This window comes from Pongo pygmaeus, chromosome 5 (genome assembly GCF_028885625.2).
Source record: "Pongo pygmaeus isolate AG05252 chromosome 5, NHGRI_mPonPyg2-v2.0_pri, whole genome shotgun sequence".
NCBI classification, from domain to species: domain Eukaryota; kingdom Metazoa; phylum Chordata; class Mammalia; order Primates; family Hominidae; genus Pongo; species Pongo pygmaeus.
The window spans coordinates 116,483,537-116,509,325 of NC_072378.2; the positions used below are offsets into that span (position 1 = coordinate 116,483,537).

Sequence of the window (25,789 nt, forward strand, 5' to 3'; positions counted from 1 at the left end):
GGGATGACTCAGGAAAAAAGAAACTGGTTAGAAGCTTATAATATTAGTGTAGGAGGGAAATGAAGACCACAGTTAAAACAGTGAGGGTGGGGAGAAGAAAGTATAAATTTAAGAGAACATGTAAGACTGAAAATCTACACAGAGATTGATCGGATATAGGACACTCTTTCTTAAAGTGTGAGTCTTTCAGCATATTGGGTATCCTTAAAAAGACAGATTCCTGGGGTTTGCCCAGACTCACTGAATCATATCTTCTTGGAGTAGGCCACAGAACCTGCATTTTTAACAAGTCCTCTATATGATTCTTAGATGTACTAAAATTTAAATTGTAAGGGAGAGGGAGGCATAAATGATGGCCCTGGGTGACTGGTTGCATATTGATACCCAAATGAGATGTAGAATATGGGGAGGAGAGAGTGGTTTGTGGGAGAGAAAAGATGGTTCACTTTTTTACATGTCTTTTTGTGTCACTCTCTTTCTTCTATCTACTTTATTTGTCTCACTTTGTTGATATTGCCAACTGTATGGACAGATGACTTTCAAAATTCTCTGTCCCTATTACATTGCAAGGGCTCATAGATACCCTTAGCAGGTATCTTGGTGTATAGTTATTACTGTAACTTTTAGGACCTCCTGGCCATATCTGCTGATTCTTACAAATTCACTATCTTCCACTTCTACTTGTTCTGTGGCTTCTGCACTGCTACTACTATGCTCATTATTTACCCATAGTCATTTTTCTCTTCCCTCCCCTTGCTCTGTTCTTCACTCTTGCTACTCTATGAATGCATTTTGCTGTTGGTGATTCTGTCATTTTTGAATGTAAGTGAGCTCTTCAGGAAAAAGTACCTTTGATAAATAAAAGAGATCAATCTATTGTCACCCATCCAGAGCTTAGAGACTTCTTATATTTTTTTCTAGAATTTTGTGATTTTTATTGTTTTAAAGCTTTTCACTGATAGGTATTTATGTGTGGTCTTCCCAATGGTCCAGTTGGACCATGTGGCACTGGTATTTTCAACTCTGCCTTCAGTTTGGGCAGTAATGAGTTTGCAGACCAGCCCTGAGGTGGCCTTTCTGCCTACAGACTCATTTATACCTTGTCTTCCACCTTTCTCTCCAACCCTATCCAGACTGTATGATCTACCTTAACTTCTTCCACCATTACATGTTCTCTAGCCTCTCATCCATCCCAATTCCTATAGTTACTTTTTATTTAATTCATTCGTTTGCAGTCATAACTGGGTTGCCTGGTTTTCTGACCAGGAGTGTACATCTTCTAGATTCGGCTCCAAAGAAACTTCTTTCTAGAAAACTTCCAGACTCCATCTTCTATACCCGCCCTCTGGTGTGATTCATATGTTCCGAGGAACCCATGCAAAACTGTTATAGGTTGTTTTTCCTGCACTGCAATTATTGGTTTATTTGTCTCCCCTACTGGCACATAAGCTTACTGAGGGTAGCCCCAGCATTTTTGGGGGTTCTAAGAGCCACATATGGTATACCGGCCACAAATACACTAATTAATTATATTGAATGAATGGATGGATGAATGAATGAATGATCTGTCTTATTTTTATTGAGAGTCTAAGCTTACTGAGAGCAGAAGTCCTGGATCTGTATACAACTTTGAAACTGATTTGGTGCCCTGTGTAATGTGGCTGCTCATATTTATCTGGTCTCACTTTCACTCTGAAGACCTGCCTGTCATCAGCCGTTTGTCTGTCAGCCTATAATCACAGAGACACTGTACCTTTGACCTACTTGGAGGCCAGTAGGAAGAATGTCAGGATTTGACATCTTGGTGCATAGCTCAGCAGAGAATCTCAGATTACCTTGTCTTTGAAGTACTCCTCCTGCTCCTGGCCTTCTCTCCTCCCTGATCCCTTAAATTTTGGTGTTCATCTTCTTACATGCATGTAATATCCATGTCTGCTTCTTATCAGGTAACTACAACAGAGTTTTGTTTTTATTCACTTTAAACCACCTGCTTCAGTCTTTGAAATGAATGGCGGTGCTGTTAAGCAAGGGGAGGCAATAGTTTGTTGGAATTAAGAGCAAGGACTGTGGAGCCAGTCTGCCAGTGTTCCAATTACATTTATGAGCTGTGTGACCTTGAGAATGTTACTTGGCTTCTCTGTGGCTCAGTTTCCTCATTTGTAATTTGGGGATATATATGATATATACTTCATACTATGGAGGATTAGTTAATGAAACAGTACATAGCATAATGTGTTAACTATTATCGTTATCTTTACTACTTATATTTTGTGTTCTTATAAATTGATTCCAAAGGCAATTTTCATTTATCGATAAATGTATGCACATATTCACTTTATATAAGTTTATTGTATTTGTTTTTTGTTTCTTTGTTTGTTTTTTGGAGACGGAGTCTCGCTTTGTCGCCCAGGCTGGAGTGCAGTGGTGCGATCTCGGCTCACTGCAAGCTCCGCCTCCCGGGTTCATGCCATTCTCCTGCCTCAGCCTCCCGAGTAGGCTGGGACTACAGGCGCCCACCACCACGCCTGGCTAATTTTTTGTATTTTTTTAGTAGAGACGGGGTTTCACCGTGTTAACCAGGATGGTCTCGATCTCCTGATCTCATGATCCGCCCACCTCGGCCTCCTAAAGTGCTGGGATTACAGGTGTGAGCCACCGCGCCCGGCCAATATAAGTTTATTGTATACTTGCTCTGTTCTAGGTATTTTATTAGGCATTGGAGATAGAAAAATTTCAAGATGTGTTATGTATCTGTTTTGCCTGGAGTTGTTGGTCTATGGAAGATATAAATACTAATACTATTAGCATATTAATACTAGTAGTGGGATAAATGCTATGACTGGGAAACTACAGTGTGTAATGGGAAGATCTAGGAATACTTTGCCCAACATTGGAGCATCAGGGAAGGCTTTCCTGCTGAGGCCTGAAGGACAGATAGGAACCAGCCACGTGAAGGGGAAAAAGGAGCTGTGCTTGACTGTTCAAGCACAAGTAGCTGCTGTACAAAGGCCTGGAGATAAAAGAAAGCAGAGTGCTTTTGAGGAACTGAAAATTTAGTGTGGGGAGGAAACTAGCAAGTGTTGAGGCTTTGGGTAGAGAGCCAGATGCTGCCAGGTTTTGTCTACCATATAAAGGAGCTTGGACTTTTTTTTTTTTAACAAGTACTGTGAAGCCACTGAAAGGTGTAACAGGGCAGTGACATGATCAGATTTATGAATGTACATTAACCTTTTCATTGAAAAATAAAAGTAGAATATTATATGAATAAATGTGTAGCTTGAAAAAGTATTTTAAAGCAAACACCCTGGTAAGTACAACACAGGTCAAGAAATAGAACTTTGCCAGTCACTCCCTGAAGCCTCTTCATGGGCCCCATCCCAGTCCCAGTTCCCTCCCTTCCCACAAAGACTACCCTGATGCCCCAATGCCTACAGTTGTCATGTCCTTGTGTTCCCTTATACTTCATCCAAATGTGCATCTCTAGGCATTATCATCTAATCTTGCTCATTTTTTAAATGTCTTTTAAGGCTTTAAAAAAAAATCTACAGGCCGAGCGTGGTGGCTCACGCCTGTAATCTCAGCACTTTGGGAGGCAGAGGCAGGCGGATCACAAGGTCAGGAGATCGAGACCATCCTGGCTAACACGGTGAAACCCCGTCTCTACTAAAAAAATACAAAAAATTAGCTGGGCGTGGTGACACACGCCTGTAGTCCCAGCTACTGGGGAGGCTGAGGCAGGAGAATGGTGTGAACCCAGGAGGCAGAGCTTGCAGTGAGCCGAGATTGCTCACTGCACTCCAGCCTGGGCGACAGAGCGAGACTCCATCTCAAAAAAAAAAGAAGAAGAAGAAGAATCTCGTTGTGGGAGTAGATTGCCGATGTCAAACCAGGAAGTTAAATAGGCCTTTGGTGTTTATCTAAATGAAAACCTAGAATAGGAAATAATTGGTAAGTTCCAGTAATAAATAATTAGCATTCATAAGACTTGACAATTGTATTTGAGGGCCAAAGGAGACAAAGAATTTTCTTAATGGGATGGTGGGATCTCTCAGAGGGCTTCTAACACTTGGAGCTATTGAGGAATGCTAATAAAGGTTTGGATTTGGATATACAGAATTGAAGTGCCTGTGGGCCCAAGAGGAGATATCCAATTTATATCTCTCAAGCTTTATTTTTAGCTGCTTCCTGTTTGCCAGTGGTACATTGTAACTTAAGAATGTGTGTGTGTGTATGTGTGTGTGTGTGTGTTGTGTGTGTGTGTGTGTCTCAGTCATAAAAAAATGTATCCAATATGAAATATGCTTTCAGGTACAATATATATCCTTTCTGTTGATGATAGAAAAATGTAGAAAGTCCAAAGAAGATCATATTTAGTTCAAGTTATCCTACTACAATAAATAAATGAAGAATAGCTGGAAGAACGAGAAGTCAAGGTGCTGATACAGCACTGCAGCCACGTGGGTGTCCTCAAATCACTTTCTGGAGCTGGAGCCAAAGAAACATTGTGCAGGCTGCACTCTGAGAGGAGGGCATCAGCTTGAGTGAGTCGTGCTGCTGCTTCTCAAGTTGAAAAAGAAAAAAGGTTCCTGATGAAGTATAGATAGCTATTAGGGCTTGTAACAACTTAGTGAGCAATTTTTAGTTCATATCTGTGATTCATTTACAGTGAATTCACTATTACAAGAAAAAAATCGGGAAATGAAGAGATAAGAATAAAATCTGTATGTACTGCTAATATTTTATATTAACTTCAGCATCTTCCCATTCTAAATCATAATTTCTAGAAACCACATGAAGTTTACTATTTTACCTTCTTCCAAGAGCCTGTTGATATGAGAAATATTTTAAAGTATTACTGAATCCAGTTTGAATCTTTTGCCTTCTGCTTTTCTACTATAACCTGTCACTTGGTCAGAGAAGTTGGGACAATATGGTTACATTCAGCATTTGGGGTCAACTTTTATTTTCAGTATAGCAGTAACTCTAGATCTCAAACTGGGGAATGTGTTTAATGCCTGGGGCATATTGAAGTTAGCTCACAAGTTTGGCTCATAATTTAAATTTATTTATTCTGTTTTTTTGGCAACATAGGAGATAACTATACCCCACAACATTTTTTACAATTCACAAAAGTTCTAAATTGACTTTTGTCCACTCTACTGCCAAATTACTTTTTAAAGACATATTCTTTGAAACTGTATTCCCAGGACAAAAAATAAATATTATGGGTTCAGGGTGTTGTCACAGGCATTATTTCATTATTTCTCTTGAACGTAAATGGCTTCAAAGCCAAACAAAATTGTTTTGGAGGTCAAGGGATGTTTTTCTTGTTTTTTTTTTCCACACCATGACAAATTATGTTTTCCTTCCTGAATTGACTGAGCCCATTTAGTGTCTTCATGTCTGCCCCCTTCATACAGCACCATCTGCCCTCTACTTTGAACATTCTGAACTTCTCTGGTCTCCTGGGTTCCTTCCTGATGATCTCACGGTGAGAATTTTGTCTTACTCCTGGCTTCAGACCCTCTGCTGGGAAGTGAAGTGCCTGGGCAGCCTGGATTTCAACACAGCTCCTCCCACTGAAGCAGCCCTCCATGCCAGCAGTATGCCTCTGATGGGTGGCTTATTTTGGATCACATTTACCCTCTAAGACAGTGGCTTTGAAACTTTTTCACTGTGACCTACAGTAACAAACAACCCAATACAGACAACTTTTTTTATTTGTTTCTAGTTTTTAATTTTATTTTTGTTTCCAATTTTATTACATTACTTATTTTTATTTCAACTTTTAGATTTAGGGGGTACATGTGCAGTTTCATAGTATGTATATTATGTGATGCTGTGATTTGGGGTTCAATTTATCCTGACACCCAGGTAGTAAACATAATACTCAATAGGAAGTTTCTCAACCCTTGTTTCCCTCCTTCCCTCCCCCATCTAGTAGTCCCCACTGTCTTTTGTTCCTGTATGTCCATGTGGACCCAATGTTTAGCTCCCACTTAGTAGTGAGAACATGCGGTATTGTGGTATTTGGTTTTCTGTGTCTGCATTACTTTGCTTAGGATAATGGCCTCTAGCTCCATGTTGCTGCGACGGATGTGATTTCATTCTTTTCTATGCCTGCCTAGTATTCCATAATGTATATGTACCACATTTTCTTTATCCACCATTGATGGGCACCTAGGTTGATTCTGTGTTTTTGCTGTTGTAAATAGTAGTGCAGTGGACGCACAAGCTGATGCACACATAACTTCAACTTTACATATATAAATATATAAATAAATGTTTCATGAAATAGCCCTTGCATTTAAATTATGCCTTGTCCTCATTTTCTATTTCATTCCGTTAAAAATATGCCGATTGCAACCCATTATATTCATTTCACAGTATATTTATAGTTTGAAAGCCCTGCCTAACATTCTGATAAATACAAAATTTTTTCCAGAGAATTCCTACCCAATATCCTTTCTTGGACATCTCCACTGAGGAGACCATTCCACTCTTTAAGATGTCCTCTTTATTCTATAATTCTAGTGTTTAGAATGCTTATTCTCAAAATGTATTGGGAAGCATCTTTATTTCATTAAGAAACAGTACAGGCCTGTGATTAATGATTACATGTCAGGTTTCCAGGGCTGAATGGAATAAACTGTGCAGAGCATTATTTCCTACTGCACCCAGAGTAAAATCAGCCACAGTCATTCACTGTTTTAAAAAGGCCTCTGGATTTTATGAAGCTCTGCATAATTTCAGCAAAACCTTTAAAAAGCAAATTATCAAAGAAAATTTTTCATAAAACATTAAAAACAGGAATAGTGGGTAAATATATTAACCTTACTCTGAGAGACAGCAAAATATCATTTCACGTATGCTAGCTCCTCCAGGCCTACCTCACTTTGGATTTGACGTTTTCCCACCATGAGGGCAGCAAAAATTGGCGATTTGACTACGGTTTTTGCCATTGTGAAAAAGTGTCCCTCATTATTTTGAAACTTCATTCCCCAAGTAATTCTTTGCCCTTTTGCCTGCCATGTTCTCAGAATATTAGGCAAGTGTTCTTTCAAGTAAATGGGAGTAACTGAGTGTTCAGGCAGCGACAGGAAGATGATGGGGAGGGTACAAGATGGCAGCAATGGCCGATCAGGTTTTTTAGTGTCAGTGTATTTGTTGCTAGGGCTGCTGTAACAAAATAGCATAGACTAGGTGGCTTAAACCAACAGAAATTCATTCTTTCTCAGTTCTGGAGGCTAGAAGTCTGAAATCAAGATGTCAACAGGCTTCATTCCTTCTGGAGGCTCTCTGAAGGAGAGACTATCCCAAGCTGCTCTCCCAGCTTCTGGTGGTTGTAGGCAATCTTTGGTGTCCTTGGCTTGCAAATGCATCATCTCTCTCTCACTCTGACACAGATAAGTTATTTTCATTACAATATAGATCTGTTTTATTTTATAAATATGCCATAATTTTAATGAGAGGAATATCAAGCGTTTGCTCATTTTTTTTTTAGGCGGAGTTTCACTCTTGTTGCCCAGGATGGAGTGCAATGGCCCGATCTCGGCTCACTGCAACCTCCACCTCCTGGGTTCAAGCAATTCTCCTGCCTCAGCCTCCCAAGTAGCTGGGATTACAGGCATGCGCCACCACGCCCAGCTAATGTTGTATTTTTAGTAGAGATGGGGTTTCTGCATGTTGGTCAGGCTAGTCTCGAACTCCCGACCTCAGGTGAGCCGCCCGCCTTGGCCTCCCAAAGTGCTGGGATTACAGGTGTGAGCCACCGCACCCAGCCTGTTTGCATATTTTAACAAGGCAAAAGTTATTGACAACTGAACTATATTGTATACTGTAATGACCTTTCAATGTGTGTACAACTCTTTATTTTCTCTTGGATTCGTAACAGCTTTTTGTTTTATTTGGTAAGTTTTTTATATGCTTATCTCTAGTGACCAGCCAGACTCTCACCCAGTTGTGTAAGTTTTCTATCTATTCAAACAAGACATTCTTAATAAGACATTTTTTAAAAATAATTCATCTTTTTGAAGAAGTAATGCTGCAGCTTTTTGACATGCTAGGATGTGGATTGCTTGCAGCCAGGTCTGCTGTACAGCCATCTTTGTTCCTTTTTCTCTTGAATTGGATTCCTTGTGCCATGTCTTCTTTTTGATATACATCCTAATTTAGGTGGAGATATTTTCCACTGGCTTCCAGAGAAAGGCTTTATGAGAGGTAAATTTTGAGACCTTGGATGTCTGCATGTGTTTTTTCTTCCCTCATGTTTAAAGGGTAGCTTGGCTGGATATAAAATTATAGTCTGGAAATTGTCTCTCTGAGTTTTGGAGTCATTGTTTTATTGTATACTGGTGCCCAGTGTTGCTGTTGAGATGTCTGACCCCACTCTTCCTGATGCTTTGAATGAAACCTGATATTCCACTCTGAAGCATTTAGGATCTTTTTTATGTTACTAGTGTTTCGAAATTACGGGATGATGTATCTTGTTTTGAGATGAGTCTGTGTACTGTGCACTTCATGTATTCTTTCAATATGGAAACTTATTCCCTTTGGTTCTAGCAATTTTCCTTGATATATTTGGATCTCTTTTTCTTTCCCTTTTTTTCTTTTTTCTTTCTTTTTTTTTTTTTTTCCTCTCTTCTTTTTCACATGTTTAACCTCTTGGGCCAGTCCTCTTTTTTTTTTTCCTCTCCTGTTTTCTATTTTATTTTCTTACTTTTTTCGCATTTTCAAGGTTTCTTCAACTTTTCCCCCAGCCCTTTTATTGCACTTACCTTCCTGCTATTTTGTTTTCCATTTCAAGAGCTTCTTTTGTCTTGAAATTTCTTTCTGCCTGCATGGTTTAATTTCTCCCAAGCTGCATTAATCACTTTGTTCATTTGGGTCTCTTTTGTCCTATTATGGGATTTCCACAAATCTCTGGTGGTCCTTGACTGCCTAAAAATGCATACAAATGCTGTAACAAATTACCACATACTCAGTGGCTTAAAACAGCACGGATTGATCTTACAGTTTTGTAGAAGTGTAACACAGGGCTAAAATCAAGGTGTTAGCAGGGATACATTTTATTCTGGAAGCTCTAGGGCAGAATACTTTTCTTTGCCTTTTTCTAGCTTTTAGAGTTCACATATATTCCTTTGCTTGTGGCTCCCTGCCTCCACCTTCAAAGCTAGCAACCTTGCATCTCTTTGATTCTTCCTCCATGGTCACATCTCTCTCCGACCACAGCCAAGAAAGATTCTTTGCTTTTAAGGACCCATGTGACTAGATTGGGACGACCTGGGTAATCTAGAATAATCTCCCATCACAAGGTTTTTAATCATATCTACAAAGTCCCTTTGCCCCAGTGGAAAGTAATGTATGCACAGATTCTTGGGGGACTGTTATTTTGCCTGTCACAGGTTCTAAACAGCTAATTGGCCACTGTGTGTGTGTGTGTGTGTGTGTGTGTGTGTATGTGTGTGTGTGTGTGTGTGTAGCTTTTTGACTGCACTATAAGGTTGATAGTTTGATTAAATCTTTTTCATTGGGAAATACTTGGTGTTCAGAATCTTTAGATTTTTATTCTTCATTATAGACTTCTTGCCCTCCGGAGTCATGTTATATTTAAAATAGATGGCATATTTTTGATGTTCTGTGTTATAAAATTTATATTAAATTTTTATAAGACAAATATATGTGTCAACTACGTACAGTTATTATAACTGCTCAATTCTTGCCCAAGCCAACATTTATATATTATATTTTCTTCTCTGACAGTCCTGGCCACTGTCCATCATCCTGGCTGTTCTTGCATGTTTATTTTTTTTTTCTTAAAATCATACTGACTACTGACAATTGCTAACTGGCAGTTGTCTGTATGGCTTCTCACATGATCATTGGATGCTTGCATAGACATTGACTGAGTGATAACATCAACAAGTTGTCTAGCTGAACTTTTTGAAACGTATTATACACATACAGTTGTAAAACATGTTAGACATTTAAAATATCAAGCTCCTTTTTAAAATGGGTAAATATCATTAAATTATACTTTTCATGAACAATATAGGCAGACCTGGTTATTCCCTCCTATTGCCTTTCCAGGTTTTAAAATTTCTCCATTATAATAGATTCTTTAAGAATTTGTCATTAGAATTTGATATGTAAGTGTATTTTTAACTGTAGTCTTTTGAGCTATGCCATTCTACCAAAATAGAGGTCTTGTTCCTAAATTTGAATAATTTTTACTTATCATGTTTCTTCCTCTCACCTTTTGTAGGTTGAATATTAGGGCAAAGTATACTTACTCAGTTAAAAGGAGTTACAATTATAAATGTTGTTTGATTTCATTTAAATAGATTATGTTTGGGTGGCATGCTTGGATATTTGGGTAATAATACTTCATGTCATCGAAGTAAACATTGAGATAATGACATGGAAATGCCTTTTCCCATTTAACAGTACTACTCTACATTTTATTTTAATTAACTTGGTATATTCCGACACTTCGATTCTTTTTATTTACAAATCATCTAGAATACTTTTCATTTGAGTAAAATGTGTTTCTTTTAGTGTCTGCTTTGGCATAATTGACTCCTCAGTATTCTGCTTGAGTGGGGCCAAGTTGACTTAAATTTTATATATTTTAGAATTTAATATTTGGGATATTGAATTCATAGCATTAAAATGAAATTAAGTGGTAATATACTGCTATATTAAATCCAGTGATTTAATTAATATAGAAATATAGATTGTGAGAGGAAATGGTTTTTTTACATTTCAGAGCTAATAAGTTATTTTCCCTGAAAATGTTTTAATATACAATGAGTTCCCATTCTGTCATACCGTTCATCCTTCTAGCAATTGTTTCCAGAAAGGGGAAGTAGTTTTGTTCCCAAAGTAGTTATTGAAAAAGGAAAGCTCATTGTCCACTTCTGTGTACTCTAGCCCTGGCCAGTGTCAAAGGTAAACAATACCAGACACTAAAGTGGCAAGGATAAGTTTTAATCAGTAGTAAGTATTTCAATAAGGAAAAGAGTTCAGCATAAACTGAACTGAACATCAATTTGTACAGAGGTGAATAGGCATTTTAAAGGGAGGAGGGCAAGCAGGGGCTTAGTAGAGCCAGGAAAGAGAAAAATGACAAAGGGTAGTCAATGTACATGTGATTAGGCCAGCTAATCACACGTCTGCTAAGTGGCAATTATCGAGGGTAGAATTCTATCCTCCCACAGAGACTGAGAGACAGAGACCCTATCCTCAAATGTTGACAGGAACAAACAAATTTTTTTGGAAGCCTTGAGTTTCTTAGGCAGACACTTTCAACGGGGAGAGGGTCATCTCAGGGATATGACCTTTGAGGTATTAGAAACATGTTAGTGTTTACTCTTCATAGAATGAGGTTGAGGCCTAGCCAAGAAGGCACAGAGGAGCCTGGCTAGGGTTTGATCAAGAAGAGAGTGTTTGTTACTACCTTAAGGGGCCCAAGGTTCTGAAGATGCAAACCAGAACCACCATCCCCTGGACCAACTCTACCTTGGAGTAGTACATTAGGTGTGCAGGCTCATCAGGGAGGGAAAGAGTTGTTCAGGAAATCTACATGATTAGTGTCTCATGTTCCTCGGGTGGGCCCTGAGCAACCACGTGAGCACAGAATGGCAGTATCTGTTCTTCTAATATGTGCCCCTTTTCTCAGATCTCATGCCTTGCTCTGTCTTGGTGTCATGAAAATGGCAAGGCTTAGAACCCTTGGACCCTTCTGCCTAGCTTTTGGTAGAGCCACTGACTCTGGCATGTTCTGACTCAGTTCTTATTGCAAACTTGGTGACTTTCTTTGAAAGTTCTTCCCCTCACTAAGAAGTAAAAACCATTCTAGATTCAGATAATTCAGATAATTCTGGATTCCATTCTCAGCTTCACCATTTAACTGTGTGGCCTTGAACAAGTAATCTCCTATCCAAATTGCTTTTTCACAATCTATAAAATGGGGATGGAATACTTAATGTTGAGTTGAGAAGATGATGGGCACATAACATGTGCTTAATTAATATGAAGTACACCCCCCTCTCCTTTCCCTCCCTGTGCATTTTGCTTCACAATGCCAGTGCTAACCTTTAGCCACCTGATCAAACACTTGGAATATGGACGCCAAGCCAGGCCAGAGATTAGCTCAACATTCACCTTGTATTGCTGACTACCCACTCACAGCCTCCTAGATCAAGTTTCTATCTTTCAGGCTTAATCTGGTCCTCTTGGCAAATGTCTGCCAAGACCCAATATGCTTTACAGATGAGGCCTCAGAGGTGAGAAATCCACTTCCCTTTAGCTACATTTATAGGAATTCCATACCAAATTTAACATATTACTAACATTTAACATTCATGGTTAGTTTTCACATTTAAAATGGAGGGAAAAAAGATGAATCACTACTGCATTAGTCATGTTTTTAAAAGGAGTGGTAATACATGACTGTCTTAACTTATTGGAGGTTGTTTCCAAACACACAAAGGTGTTTGGTTGAAAGTTAAATGGTTTTCTATCAAGTTACTGTGTTCAGGAGACTTTTAGAATGAATAGACTAATTTACCTTTTTAAAATAGAGTTGACCTAATTCTGGCGTATTTTAATGGTGTGCCCAAGTGCACGTGAACAGAGGTGTGGCATATGTACAGTAGACACAGCTGCAGCAAAGCTGGCAAATGGGAAGCTGGTGGTGCACTACCCTGGTACTTTTAGTTTGCAATTTCTAAGGAGTTCACTGTTGTGTTCTGAATGTAAATTTATAATTTTTGTAAAGCTTGTTTCATTTTAACTTAAATTTGTAGTTCCATAACTATCTACTGTATAAAATCAGATTTTAAACACAAATCTTCTACTTTATGAATTTACTAAGTAAATATTTTATAGGTTGGTAAAACTATAGTTTTTCTGAAAATGAGAAAAAGAAGATGGATCATTTTATTGGAGTTATCCTCCTTTGTTGGAAAGGTCTGACAAATCATAAAGTCTCATTTAAATACACTTTAAAAAAATATGTAGATGTACCTATACTGTGGATCAGATTGTGATCTTTGGAGCATAGCTACATGTGAAAAAGCCTGCTATAAAATTGTTAGGTTCTGAAAAGTACTAGGAAATAGGATTAATTATAAAGGGAATTATGAGTTCTCCTATTGTTTCTAGTATTTGTTTCTTGTATACTGTTGATTAATTTAAATAAATGTGCGTCATCTCTTGGCACATCTTTGGTTTCAAAGACCTAATTTCTTTTTATTCTAAGTGTTTATTTTAGCAGTATTTGTGTAAATGAAATAGACAGTTGCTATGAACTGAATGGGACCCTCCTCAAAATTCATATTGAAGCTTTAACCCCTTATGTGGAAGTATTTAGAGAAAAGGGCCTATAGGAGAGAATTAGATTTAGATGGAGGTCCTAAAGGTGGGGCTGTCGTGATAGGATAAGTGCCCTGATAAGAAGAGGTGCCAGAGAGCTTGTACTCTTGTGCACTCTCCCTCACGCTTGCCCTATCCCCACACCATACATCTAGAAAAGGCCAGGTGAGCCCACAGTAAGATGGTGGCCTTCTAAAAGCCAGGGACAGAGCTCTCACCAAAACCTGACCATCCGGGCACCCTGATGTCAGACCTTCAGCTTCCAGAACTTGTAAAAAATAAATTTCTGTTGTTTAAGCTACCCATTCTATGGCATTTTGTTATGACAGCCTGGGCTAAGACAACAGTATACAAATTTAAATAATATTCTGTGAACCTTGCAATGTTAAATTTTAATCTTTTCACAGGCAATTATTTTCTATAGACTGTCTATATCAAAACTACATGAAAAATTTAAAAATAGAAGCATTTAATCACTCGTAGTTCAAATCTATACCAATAAAAATAGATAGCAACATTGTTTTTAGGGTTCCTTGTAATGGTTATTTAATCAAATAAACTGTCACATTTTTAGTGATACAGACTTCTTTGCCTACTATTATACTCCGTACATAATATTTTAAAAAGCATTTATGATAATAGAAGCAGTCTATCCATTTAAAATTTGTACAAAAGTTTGGATTAATGAGACTGCTCAACTTTAGAAAAATAGTTATGGCTCATTCTTCCTTTCAGAATCACAACTTAATTCATAGACACAGCACATCATGACCAAACTGTATGCCTTTCCCCACCAACATTCCACCCTTACACTCAGAAAATCAGTAGCTCTTTCCTGTGTTCAGATTAATTTATTTCACATAAATTCAGCTTTGAAAATATTCAAAGTATCAGTTTTTAAACTTTTTGGACTTGGAAGCACTTTGTACTCTTAAAAATTAATGAGGACATCAAACAGCTTTGTTTATTTGGGCTGTATCTATCAAAGTTTACCATATTAGAAATTAAAACTGAGAAGTTTGAAACATTTATTTGTTCATTTACTCATATTTATATATTTTTAAAGCTCATTTCATATTAACATAAACATATTTTTAGGAATAAATAACTATATATACATATATATATATTTTTTTTTTTTAGGTACACGGTCTCACTGTGTCACCCAGGCTGGGGTGCAGTGGCGCAGTCATAGCTCACTGCAGCTTTGAACTCCTGGGCTCTAGCAATCTTCCTGCCTCAGCCTCCTAAGCTGGGACTTCAGGTGCATGCCACCAGGCCCAGCTAATTTTTAAAAAATTATTTTGTGTAGAGACAGTTTTGCTATGTGGAACTCCTGGGCTCAAGCAATCCTCCTACCTTGGCCTCCTAAAGCACTAGGATTACAGGCATAAGCCACTGTACCCAGCCAAACTATATTTTTTAAAACAAAAAATAGAAGGAAGGTGTTGTTTTACATTTTTGCAAATCTTATGTGTCTGCTTCTGCATTTGATTTGTTGCTATGTGTTTTTTTGGTTGAAGTATATGAAGAAAATCCAGCCTCACAGGAATATGTGATTGACAAGGGAGGAGTATTTTAATAATCTTTTCAAATAATTGTGAATATTCTTCTTTGACGCTACACTAAAACTTGACTGGTAGTGGTTCCATAAAAATTAATTGCAGTATAGAATCTGAAGCCATGTTAATGAACTCTTCATACTCTTTTTACATTAAAATCCATTGGCATATTTTACACTTAGGAGTGGCTGTCTTATCCGTGCATGGTTTTATAACATCATGCCTTTGTTATTTTGCATGTTTGTTCACTGAGTTATTTCAGTCTACCGAATGTTGACACATTTAACTATACAATATAAAAATCATGTTTGTTGATATTCTCACTGATTTCATCAGAAAAATCTTTAAGTATTGGTAAGCTGTTAAGCTCTTGGTAGTGGATGCAAATTTTCCAAAATTCTTATTTCCGGTTGAAAGCTCCAAGTTTGTCATTGGCAACAAAGGCTTTCAGCCTTCCTTGAACTGGCAGGCCTTCCTTGTTTATTTTCAAGAAAATTTCTATGCTAACACCCAAATCAAAATAACTATAATTTGTCAGTTGATCATTCTGTCACGTAAAAATGATGTTTCATGAAAAAACCCAGCTAGCTCAGCTCTCAACTCAGTGCATGATTTCTTTTGTTTGTAACATTCTTGTACTTTGGTACTCTGTTTAATCACATAGGATATTAGAAAGATGTATACTCAAAGAGTTGAGATTTTATAAAGATTAATCATTTTTACCACTTCATCAAGGACATTTTTAAATAAAATTGGCTTTAAAAATTCAACAACAACAACAACAAAAACCTGAGTGCATGGCAGTGCAAAATCATACAAGGACTACTAGAGCAGTTTAGTGCTCCTGCTTGGATTCTTGCTAAGGTTACAGCAGTTTTACTTAATACTGCTTTTGTACCATCAGTGCAAATATCAACATATAACATCTTTACGTTATTATGAAAATGATTCTTATTCGTGAATTCTCTAAAATGTAATAGTCTCAGAAGCCCCTCCCCGGGCCTTACTTTGAGAACAGCTGCTCTAAGGGGTGAAAGTGTAGTTTACAAAAGAGGGATAGCATAAATATTTCCTCAATTAACCTCCTCTTAACTAACTTGCCAGTGAACCTAGCTTCCATTCCTTGTGTAACACGGTAGCTGAATGTCAGGACGACTTGTAGGTTACCCTTTACTTTACATTTATTTCTGTTCCCCCTAGTGGAGTTAACCTGCTGAGCAAGTATCAGCTGTATTTGTTCTCAAACCAGGTAATACAGTTTCCCTAATACCTGTAATGAGACAGTTTTAATAATATAAATAGATAAAGTGTGAGTTCAAAAAGAAAAAGCTAATATTTCTAGAACCAACCTAAAAGCTTTGGAATAACTTACTGTAAAAAATTGCTGTCATGATATAGTATGATTGAGATTTGTAGAATATTAGGGAAAAACTCATAAAAATCTAGAAGGCTTCTGCATTCCCTCACAGGTATCTTTAATTTCTTCCTATATAATAAAGAAAACAAAGCTGGAAATTGTGGTGATGTGTTATGTGTGTTCTTTGCAGGAAAGAACAATGAAACTCCATCTGTAGACCCATATTCAGAGAATAGGTTTTGGCTCACCTTCAAAAGATTGGTGAATCTGTGTACACATGGATATATTTTAAGTTGAAGCACAATTCATAAATTAATGTCTGTATGGTTTTTTAAAAAATAATTTCCCACTTAACCACCATTCCCAGTGAACTGATTTATTACTGGTCAGGATCACATTGAATAAGATAGTTTCTCAGCTGCCATCCATGAATTAAGAGCAAATTTCCATTGGTTTTTATGACTGTAAAATATAGTCTCTTCCATTATTTCACTTTGTATCTAAGGCTGGGTAAGTTCGTGTTGGTAAAAGATTTAGATAACTTTTTAGAAATAACAGCTATTACAGGTCAGCTTTTCTAATGATATAGGGACAGATCTGAAGGTGCCATAAACTTTTTTCTTTTGGGGTGCCAGTGTTTCATTGAATTGGAAACTGTTTGAAATAAACAAACTGCATGTTGGGGCTTGGACATTTTCACAGAAATTTGCATAACATTTCATGAAGGATGAGAATTATGTCAAATGTTCTGGTTATCTATAAAAATAAGCTTATTGGTTAATCACACGTGAGGGTTTGCTGGCTGGTAGCGACTCATTGACATCAGCTTTATCATGGGTCGGTGTATATAGTGCCATTTATAGATGCATCGCGACATGGTACAATGACACAAGTTGGGAAACAAATGACCTGGCTTCCCTGCCTGGCCCACCAGTTACCATGAGTCAGTGAAGATGATATTTCCAACTCCCTGGCAATGAGTGTGCAGTATGAATTGTTTTCCTCCTAAAAGTGGAGAATTCATTCACACTCTCATAGTCTGTTTACAAACAATACACACACTGGCAAGCTGACTGGCTAGAGCAAGGGAGCTTTGTCTGTTACTAAATTGCTAAGAAACTCATCAATCTTTTTAGCACCAGTCTTTTTAGCACCAAACACTGAATGGTAACCAAACGCTGAAGTTATTACTAAATATAAAGGGACCTCTCCAAGTTCCTGATTTCATAATGATCACATAATCACTGCCAGAAGTGTGGCTGACAGTGAGTTATAGGTTTGTTCCTTCACTTTTTCCTTCTTTCTGAAAATATTTATTGAGCAGCTACTGTGTGCCACACTGTTCTATGATTGAGGATCCAATTGTGAATACAGTAGTGAAGAAAAAAGTCCTGCCCTTGTAGAACTTAAATTCTAGGAGGGGAAACATATACATAGACATATTCATACATATATTTACTAAAGGGAGAAAAGAAAAGGGGAATTAAATATTATTTTGGGACGATGATGAAATTCTGATAGGGTAACCAGGGAAGGCCTCACCTAGGCCATTTCTTTAGCATAAAATTCTAAAGGAAAAACATAATCTGGAAGAGGTAGTCTCAGAACATTTTAAAGTATTTTTAAACTGAGGTCTATAAGGTTTGTTTGAGAGAACTAATACATCTTAACTTTTACTAACTTTAACTGAAATCCAACATTTCTTCCAATCATGAGTAGAGATAACCAATCTCGATGATATTGGGAGGATCTGTAGCAAAGTTACAGATAGGTATCACAGATATTTTCATACCACATTACAGTTGTTATAGACATCTCAAAATTTATGCTTATTACCACTTATAAATTGTAGTAGTTATTATCCCTGCTATTAAATATTGGTATTTCATGCCTTAATTTTAAAAAGTCTGTATTATTATTTTTTACGTATGTGTATTGATAATTATATTTCAAAATAATAGATTTCCATGTATCCTTACATATTATGTCTTATGAATTTTAAAACATTTTGAGAAAGAGGTCAAGGCTTCGCTAGATTGCCAAAAGAGGTCCATGGCATAGAATTGTTAAGCTTTAGCTTCATCCCTAATTAAGTGCTTTCTTCTACCTCCCACAGGTACAGCACACTTTTGATTTGTTTCCCTCACTCGGAGATTACTCAAATACATCCCGAACAGATGGGAAGGGCTTTCTGGATAATTCCTTAGAATTCTGATTGTGAAAGATCCTTTGTTTGCTTCCTGCTTAATGCAAGCCACACACTAATTTGCAGAATAATATAGCTAGTCAAACAGAAGTTTGGCTTCCTGGAAAATGACAATGTAATTCTTAACAGAAGATCAACTTTTAGACTTCTTAGAAAGATATTTGAAGGACCTTTAAGGCAGTGCAGTTCAGTTTATGGGAAAGAGGGATGTAAAAATTCTGAGTTAGAATCAGCTCCTACTCACGTTTGCCACGCTTCCCGCCATGGTGACGACCAGGTGGGTCTGTGCAGATTGAGAAGTCATGGGTTATGGAACACGATACCTTCACATTGACCAGCTGTGGAAAATAAGAAGAAATAACGTATGTTCAACTGTCTTAGCAAGGTGGCCATAAGAATAGAACTGAGAGAATCTTATTCAAGTGAAAAGGAGGAGTAGGGTGAGCACTGGTTAAATGGGTACTCCAGAGAATTTTGCCCTGCCAACACATGTTCTATGCTTTAGATCTCTTTGAATATATTCTACTACTTCTTGTCATGGATAAAAAATCAAAAGTAAAAATTCTCAACATCTTGATGTTGCCAGAATCCTGAGAGAGAAAACTGTTTACTGTATAATTTTCACATTTTAGACAAACTTTATGCTTGTTTCTAATGTGGAGGGGAGTCAGTTGTGTGTCATCAAGCCCTTGGATTATATCTTCAATTGTGCCCTTTAGTTCTGAGAAATAGACACTTTAGAAGTGTGATGAAAGCTGTGAGTCTGATGAACTCATTTCTATGATTTATTTTCCTTTACAGGTTGGTGAAAGATGCTCCTTGGGATGAGGTCCCGCTTGCTCACTCCCTGGTTGGTTTTGCCACTGCTTATGACTTCTTGTACAACTACCTGAGCAAGACACAACAGGAGAAGTTTCTTGAAGTGATTGCCAATGCCTCAGGGTATATGTATGAAACTTCATACAGGAGAGGATGGGGATTTCAATACCTGCACAATCATCAGCCCACCAACTGTATGGCTTTGCTCACAGGAAGCCTAGTCCTGATGAATCAAGGTGTGTGTGGACACAGCCGAGGTGATGCCTGAGCTGACAGATGTCATAGTTGCCATGTTGTGAGCAAAGCATTTTTATAACCATTCTTAGTACATGTTCATACTTGGATGCTAACTAAACCCATGAGATGAAGTAGTCCCTACAATATCTCTTAGTTAATTGAGGGACATCTCCTCCTTATTTTCTGCTAGTATATTAGCCGGCACGTTATCTAATTATGGCTTATGATTATCCCAGAACAAATCCTCACAGCTCAGGGTCAGTGATAAATATTCATTTTTCCAGAGAATTTTGACGGTGAAGACAGCCATCCTGGAATAAGTGAAATTTTAAAAAGCTAAACAGATGGTTGGTTATTTGAAATGAAGATTTCCAGCACACAGATGTGAATCATAACACCACTACTATTTTTTCCTCTGAATATTTAAAACAACCAAACTGGATTATTTACATCCAACTTGGAAGCAATTTTTGTGGATTGTGTAGCTACTTTGCTTCAACATATTGCATAATTGCCAATAATACATTTTCTTTGTTCTTTTAACTCTAAATTACAACTTCTGTAGAAATCTATAAATGACTGATTAAGACTGTGTTTAAGAAAAGCAGCTCTAAGATCACAGGGAATTATGAGAATATTAAATATATAATTGGAGCTTGGAAATCTAACAGAATTTAACTCGATTATATTCCCCATGAGAATTATTAAGCATTTTGTTGATTATCCAACATCAGATTTTACCCAAATCTAGCTTTCTCCCTTGTCACATCAACCTACCTTTACTTTTAATTAGGTCTTAGAGGAAAAGAAACTAACATTAACTGAGCATATGACATGTGCTAGTCTTTTTCCATATTTTATTCAATTCTCACATCAACCATATAGGCAGCTGGGATTTGGACCCACTTCTGGCCATCCATAAAGTTCAGTCTCTTTCTACTGTATTTTGTTATCTCTGTCAGAAGGGAAATTCCGTTTATAATAACTTAAGCAAAATTTAATTATGAGAGTGAATTTTCATGCTAGCTCCCCTTGTCCCCTACTGTCACAAAAACATAAAGAAAATTAAAACATCAGGTCAGGCGTGGTGGCTCACACCTGTAATCCCAGCACTTTGGAAGGCCAAAGCAGGCGAATCACTTGAGGACAGGAGTTCGAGGCCAGCCTGGCCAACATGGGGAAATCCCGTCTCTACTAAAAATACAAAAATTAGCCGGGCGTGGTGGCGTGTGCCTGTAATCCCAGCTAGTCAGGAGGCTGAGGCAGGAGAATCACTTGAACCCGGGAGGCAGAGGTTGCAGTGAGCCAAGATCCCACCACTGCACTCCAGCCTTGGCGACAGAGTGAGACTCAGTCTTAAATAAATAAATAAATAAATAAAATAGAAAGGAAAAGAAAATTAAAACATCAAAATGCAAACAATGTGAGAATCCACTAACAAACCATTTATAGACCCCCAGGCCTGTGAAAAGACGCCATCATGAAATGGTGAAAGGATCTCTCAGGTGAGCCAAATTGCTGCTTCAGGTCCTAAATTCAATCTACTAGAGTTTTATTTCCTTAAATAAATTTGTATTTATTTAAGGGAAGGAGTAGAGTTTATTTCTTCAGTCTTTGTAAATAACATTATTCCAAATAATAAGCAGTGACCCAAAATACTGGTTTGGATTGAATCAAAATATGTCATTTTGCCCTGGCAGGAATTTTCCTATGCATTTATTTTCTGATTAAAGTTATGGTGGCCCTGGCAGACACTCTTCCAGAGCCCCCACATAAGTACACACACTTATGACAAGACTGGACAGAAGGAGGTAGAAATCAGTTGGAAAGAAGACAGGTGTGAAATGTTTAAATGATTACACCGTAGTTACAGTAACCCCAGAGAGTGAAATAAAAGATACCATGAAAAGCATTATGGTTAAATATAAAATGAGTATATTAACTTGGAATTCAAGAGAGCAGTGTTCCTTCAGTAATTTTCTTCATGTAACTTTGAAGATAGATAGGAGAACCTAAGGGGAAATTAAAGAACATTCCAGGCAAGGTATTCGGGTGGCAGAAAAAAAATACAGGGTATAGCTTCAGTTAACAATATCAGTACCTTGTATTCACAGAGAGTTGCAGTTTACAAAGTATTTTGGTGGACATTGCCTCATATCTTCTGAAGAGGGTTGTTGTAAGGAACAAATAAGGAAATTTAGGTAATGTGGTATCCTGGGAACAGTGACCTGATTTTAGGCATCAGTCACATTGGTATCTGGTGGGAGATGGAAGACACAAAGGAAAAGGATGAAGATAATTAGAATTTTAAGCCAGAATGGTAGAGAATGGAAATTGAAAACTACCCAGAATATTGACATATCAGGTATGATGCTGGGTGGCAGAAGAGGCCAGGGTATGATGAACAGTCACCTCTGCATACCCAAGCCTGACAGCTGAGTTGCCCCTATTAGTCAGGAGCCAAGTCTTAGCCTGGGACCTATATTTAGGCCCAGAGCTGGTTGGACCTGGGCCTCTGGAAGCCCCACACCTGCCACATAATAGGCCATGGTAGCGTGGTCAACATGCTTGTGGAAGTAAAGCAATGTGGCTGCACCCACACCAGGAGGCATTGGGCTTAATTTTATTCTCAAGGGTTGCATGTTTTAAAGCGAAACCTTAAATCTAAAGACCTAGGTTGAGATTAAAGTTGTGTTCATTTTTAGTCATGTGCCAGAGGTCTTGAACAAGTCAGCCTTTCTGTTTTGGGGCAATAGTACATAATTGGGTTGTTAAAAGGATTAACTAAGATTCTGTTCAGTGCTGTGTAAGTTATAAATGTTACAGAAATATGAGGTGTTGTTATTGTCAACTAAGTGCAACAGTTCTAGAAAGCTAGCATTTCTGAGTTAAAAGGTTTTATAACTTGTTATAGACTTAATTTTCAGTGGGGAGATTAAAATGTGACAGATGGAAGAATTGCTTGGACAAAATCATGTAGCTCATTTTTTGGCAGATTCGGGATTCCTAGTTGATTTTTTCATTATTAGTTTGCCTTTCCAGTGATTTCTCAGCCCCACTGTGCTGCCTTTTCAGATCGTCTGGAATCTAAAGCACATAAAGGATAAGAGGTTGCCTTCTAATGACAATACAAATTGAAGACTATCTGTTTAGCATTTATAATATGTGCAGCCTATTACAAATTCTATAAAATAATGATGCAAGTTTCGTGAAGAGATAAACTTTTAAAAATATTTTCAAGTATTATATTTTTAGGAACACTGAATAAAAATCTTAATATACAAATCCTGTCTTGCCAACATAAAGTTATATGCATTTGTGATCTTACATGTGATACAGTTTATTAAAGACTGGAAAGTGACTGATACTCATTTAAGGGTTTCTCTTCATTTATAGAGTCAAGAACTTTTTTTTTTTTGAGACGGAGTCTCGCTTTGTTGCCCAGGCTGGAGTGCAGTGGTGCAATCTCCGCTCACTGCAAGTTCCGCCTCCCGAGTTCACACCATTCTCCTGCCTCAGCCCCCCAAGTAGCTGGGACTACAGGCATCTGCCACCACACCCAGCTAATTTTTTGTAATTTTAGTGGAGACAGCGTTTCACCATATTAGCCAGGAAGAACTTCTTAACTTACATCATGGACCATCACAAACCTGGATTACAAGATGTTATTTATACACTGACAAGTTGGAGTTTTACAAAATGCGATTTGTAATATAAACTAGTTAGATAACTCAGAGGGTTTTATTGGCCATATTTTTGTTTATGCTTTGTCACAGGCTTTAGTCATTGCTTCCATGTGTTTTCATCCTTTAGGATATCTTCAAGAAGCCTACTTATGGACCAAACAAGTTCTGACCATCATGGAGAAATCTCTGGTCTTGCTCAGGGAGGTGACGGATGGCTCCCTCTATGAAGGAGTTGCGTATGGCAGCTACACCACTAGATCACTCTTCCAATACATGTTTCTCGTCCAGAGGCACTTCAACATCAACCACTTTGGCCATCCGTGGCTTAAACAACACTTTGCATTTATGTATAGAACCATCCTGCCAGGTATAGTAAGGAGTCAGAAGTGTGAAAACATTAAACTATTGTAATTTTTTCTGATTATGAAAATGAGCTAGACTAGGCAGAGAAATTAGGTCCTTAGAGTTTGTCATATTGAAATTAAATAGTTTTTTTTAATCAAAGAAAAACTGAATTCAAGAGTTGCATATAGCCAGAACATTTTGGAGGCTAATGTGAGTATTTATGATTTAGGTATTTTAAAGTTTGGAGGGTTATGGATTAAATACAATTTCTAGGCCCCTCAGTACTTTTTTATATATATCCGAACTCATCTTCATCATTGCAAGCAAAATATAAACATTTGTGATTACCTGTCAGTTTTCCTTTATATGTGATCCCTGATCAATCCTATTTTAATTTTTGGTTTTCAGTCTTTTCTTTCAAACTATACAGACATGATTCAAAATGAAAGATTACACCTACACATTTAAGTTGGATCTTTAGTATTTTAATATTTTATTGAAGTAAATAGTATAGTATAGAAAAGTAAACAAAAAATAATTGCTGTAAAACTTGTAATTTCTTTATTGCTGTGTCGTTTAGCCTTCTAAGAGAACTAGCTCTAAAAAAATATATACATGATTTAATAATGTATTCATTTCTAGAGAACTTTGTAACTTTTTTTATTTCTAAAACAGGACTGAGATGTTAGAACAAGTTGTAAAGAAAAATTTTATCGGGATAGATTCCCCCCCTTCCTCTTCCTTCCCCAAGGAAATGCAATTTTTAGATGGTGATTCTAGACCTACAACAAATAATTCAGTATTTAAATCTTTTGGCTCTGGTAGTATACCTACAGATTAATAGAATCTCCATTATTGTACTAGTTCAAAAAATATTGCAGAACATAAGAACCATTTTAAGATTTAGTTTAGACTTACATTCAAAAAAATATTGCAGAACATAAGAACCATTTTAAGATTTAGTTTAGACTTACATTCAAAAAAATATTGCAGAACATAAGAACCATTTTAAGATTTAGTTTAGACTTACATTCAAAAAAATATTGCTTTGTTGCTTTTTCTTAGACATGCAGGAGAGGCCTGTTTTGCAATTCATCTTAGTAAACAAAGGCTACCTAAAGCAAGGGACCTTTAAGAGGTTTCAGTGCTTTGTAATTTAAGCTGAGATCTAAAGGCTAACTCCATCAGGAATTGTGTTTGCTGTGAGCTGTGTCTGTGGCTGCTTCCTAAAGTGGAAAAGACAGTATGAACATGTCTAAGAGCAGCATTTATATGTTTGTGTTAATTAAACAAACTTTTATTGAACATCTATATGCCAGGCACTGTACTAGGCAGAGGATTCAAAGAGGAATAAAACACATCTCCTGCTTTCAAAGAATTCACAGACTAGTAGAAGATCAAAAAATATCATTTTAAAATAAGGTATACTTACAAGATCATTTACTAAATTATTAGGAACAAAAACATTAGCTGTAAATTACATAAATATAATTGTGGTAACATTTTAGAAGAGGTTCTATGTTAAAGCAATCCGTTTTCAACTAAATTTCTCTCTTTTTTTTTTTTCTACAGTTGATACTCTAGTAGCAATTTTTTTGTCTGGCTGAGTTTTCTCCCATGCTGCTTCCTTTTTCATGAACACATGGAGCATATCCAGTCTTACCTGCTTTTATTTTTCTTCCCTATTCCAAAAATGATATATGGCTTTATGATCCTTGCATTTTCTGTCCTTTAACTTCCAGCAGTACATACTGCCAGGAGCTACTCCAGGAATTAAATTTTCTTCCTGTAGAAACTCAGTCTCTCCCCTGAACTTTATATATAGTATAACTTACACCTTATTGAAGCCAAATTGAAGCATGTTATTTTATTATCTTGGCCTAGAATGTATGTTGAGTTGTGGGAGAGCTAGTGTTCATTCCAGGTTCAGGAGCCCAAACTGCACAAGAAGATGTCCCATGTATATATGCAAATATAATCATGTATAGCATGAACATTGGAAAATGAGGAAGGCAGGGAATAGGTGTAGCACTAATGTTACCAAGGACAGGTTACCACATAATAAATACAAGCTTGCACACAACATATGTGGAAGACCTTTTGAGGGATTCTGACTAACTGATCTGGAATAAAATGTGAGGATTGTGATTTTTCTTTTATTTTATCCCTTCCATTACGCAATTCTAATTTGCAACTAGAT

At 37.2% G+C, this 25,789-nt stretch overlaps 1 protein-coding gene across 5 annotated transcripts in view; it reads left to right on the forward strand.

Annotated features, from left to right (window-relative positions):
• Window positions 1–25,789, forward strand: part of DSE (dermatan sulfate epimerase) — a 179,779-nt gene that overhangs the window by 148,968 nt on the left and 5,022 nt on the right. For 4 of the 5 annotated variants that reach the window (XM_063666515.1, XM_063666514.1, XM_054491778.2 and 1 more), the window contains 2 exons: window positions 19,304–19,557; window positions 23,372–23,611. In XM_063666515.1, the coding sequence (XP_063522585.1) occupies window positions 19,304–19,557; window positions 23,372–23,611 (494 nt within the window). Of the gene's footprint in view, window positions 1–19,303; window positions 19,558–23,371; window positions 23,612–25,789 lie in introns of those variants that run through there. The other variant, XM_054491780.2, reaches the window with a different exon arrangement.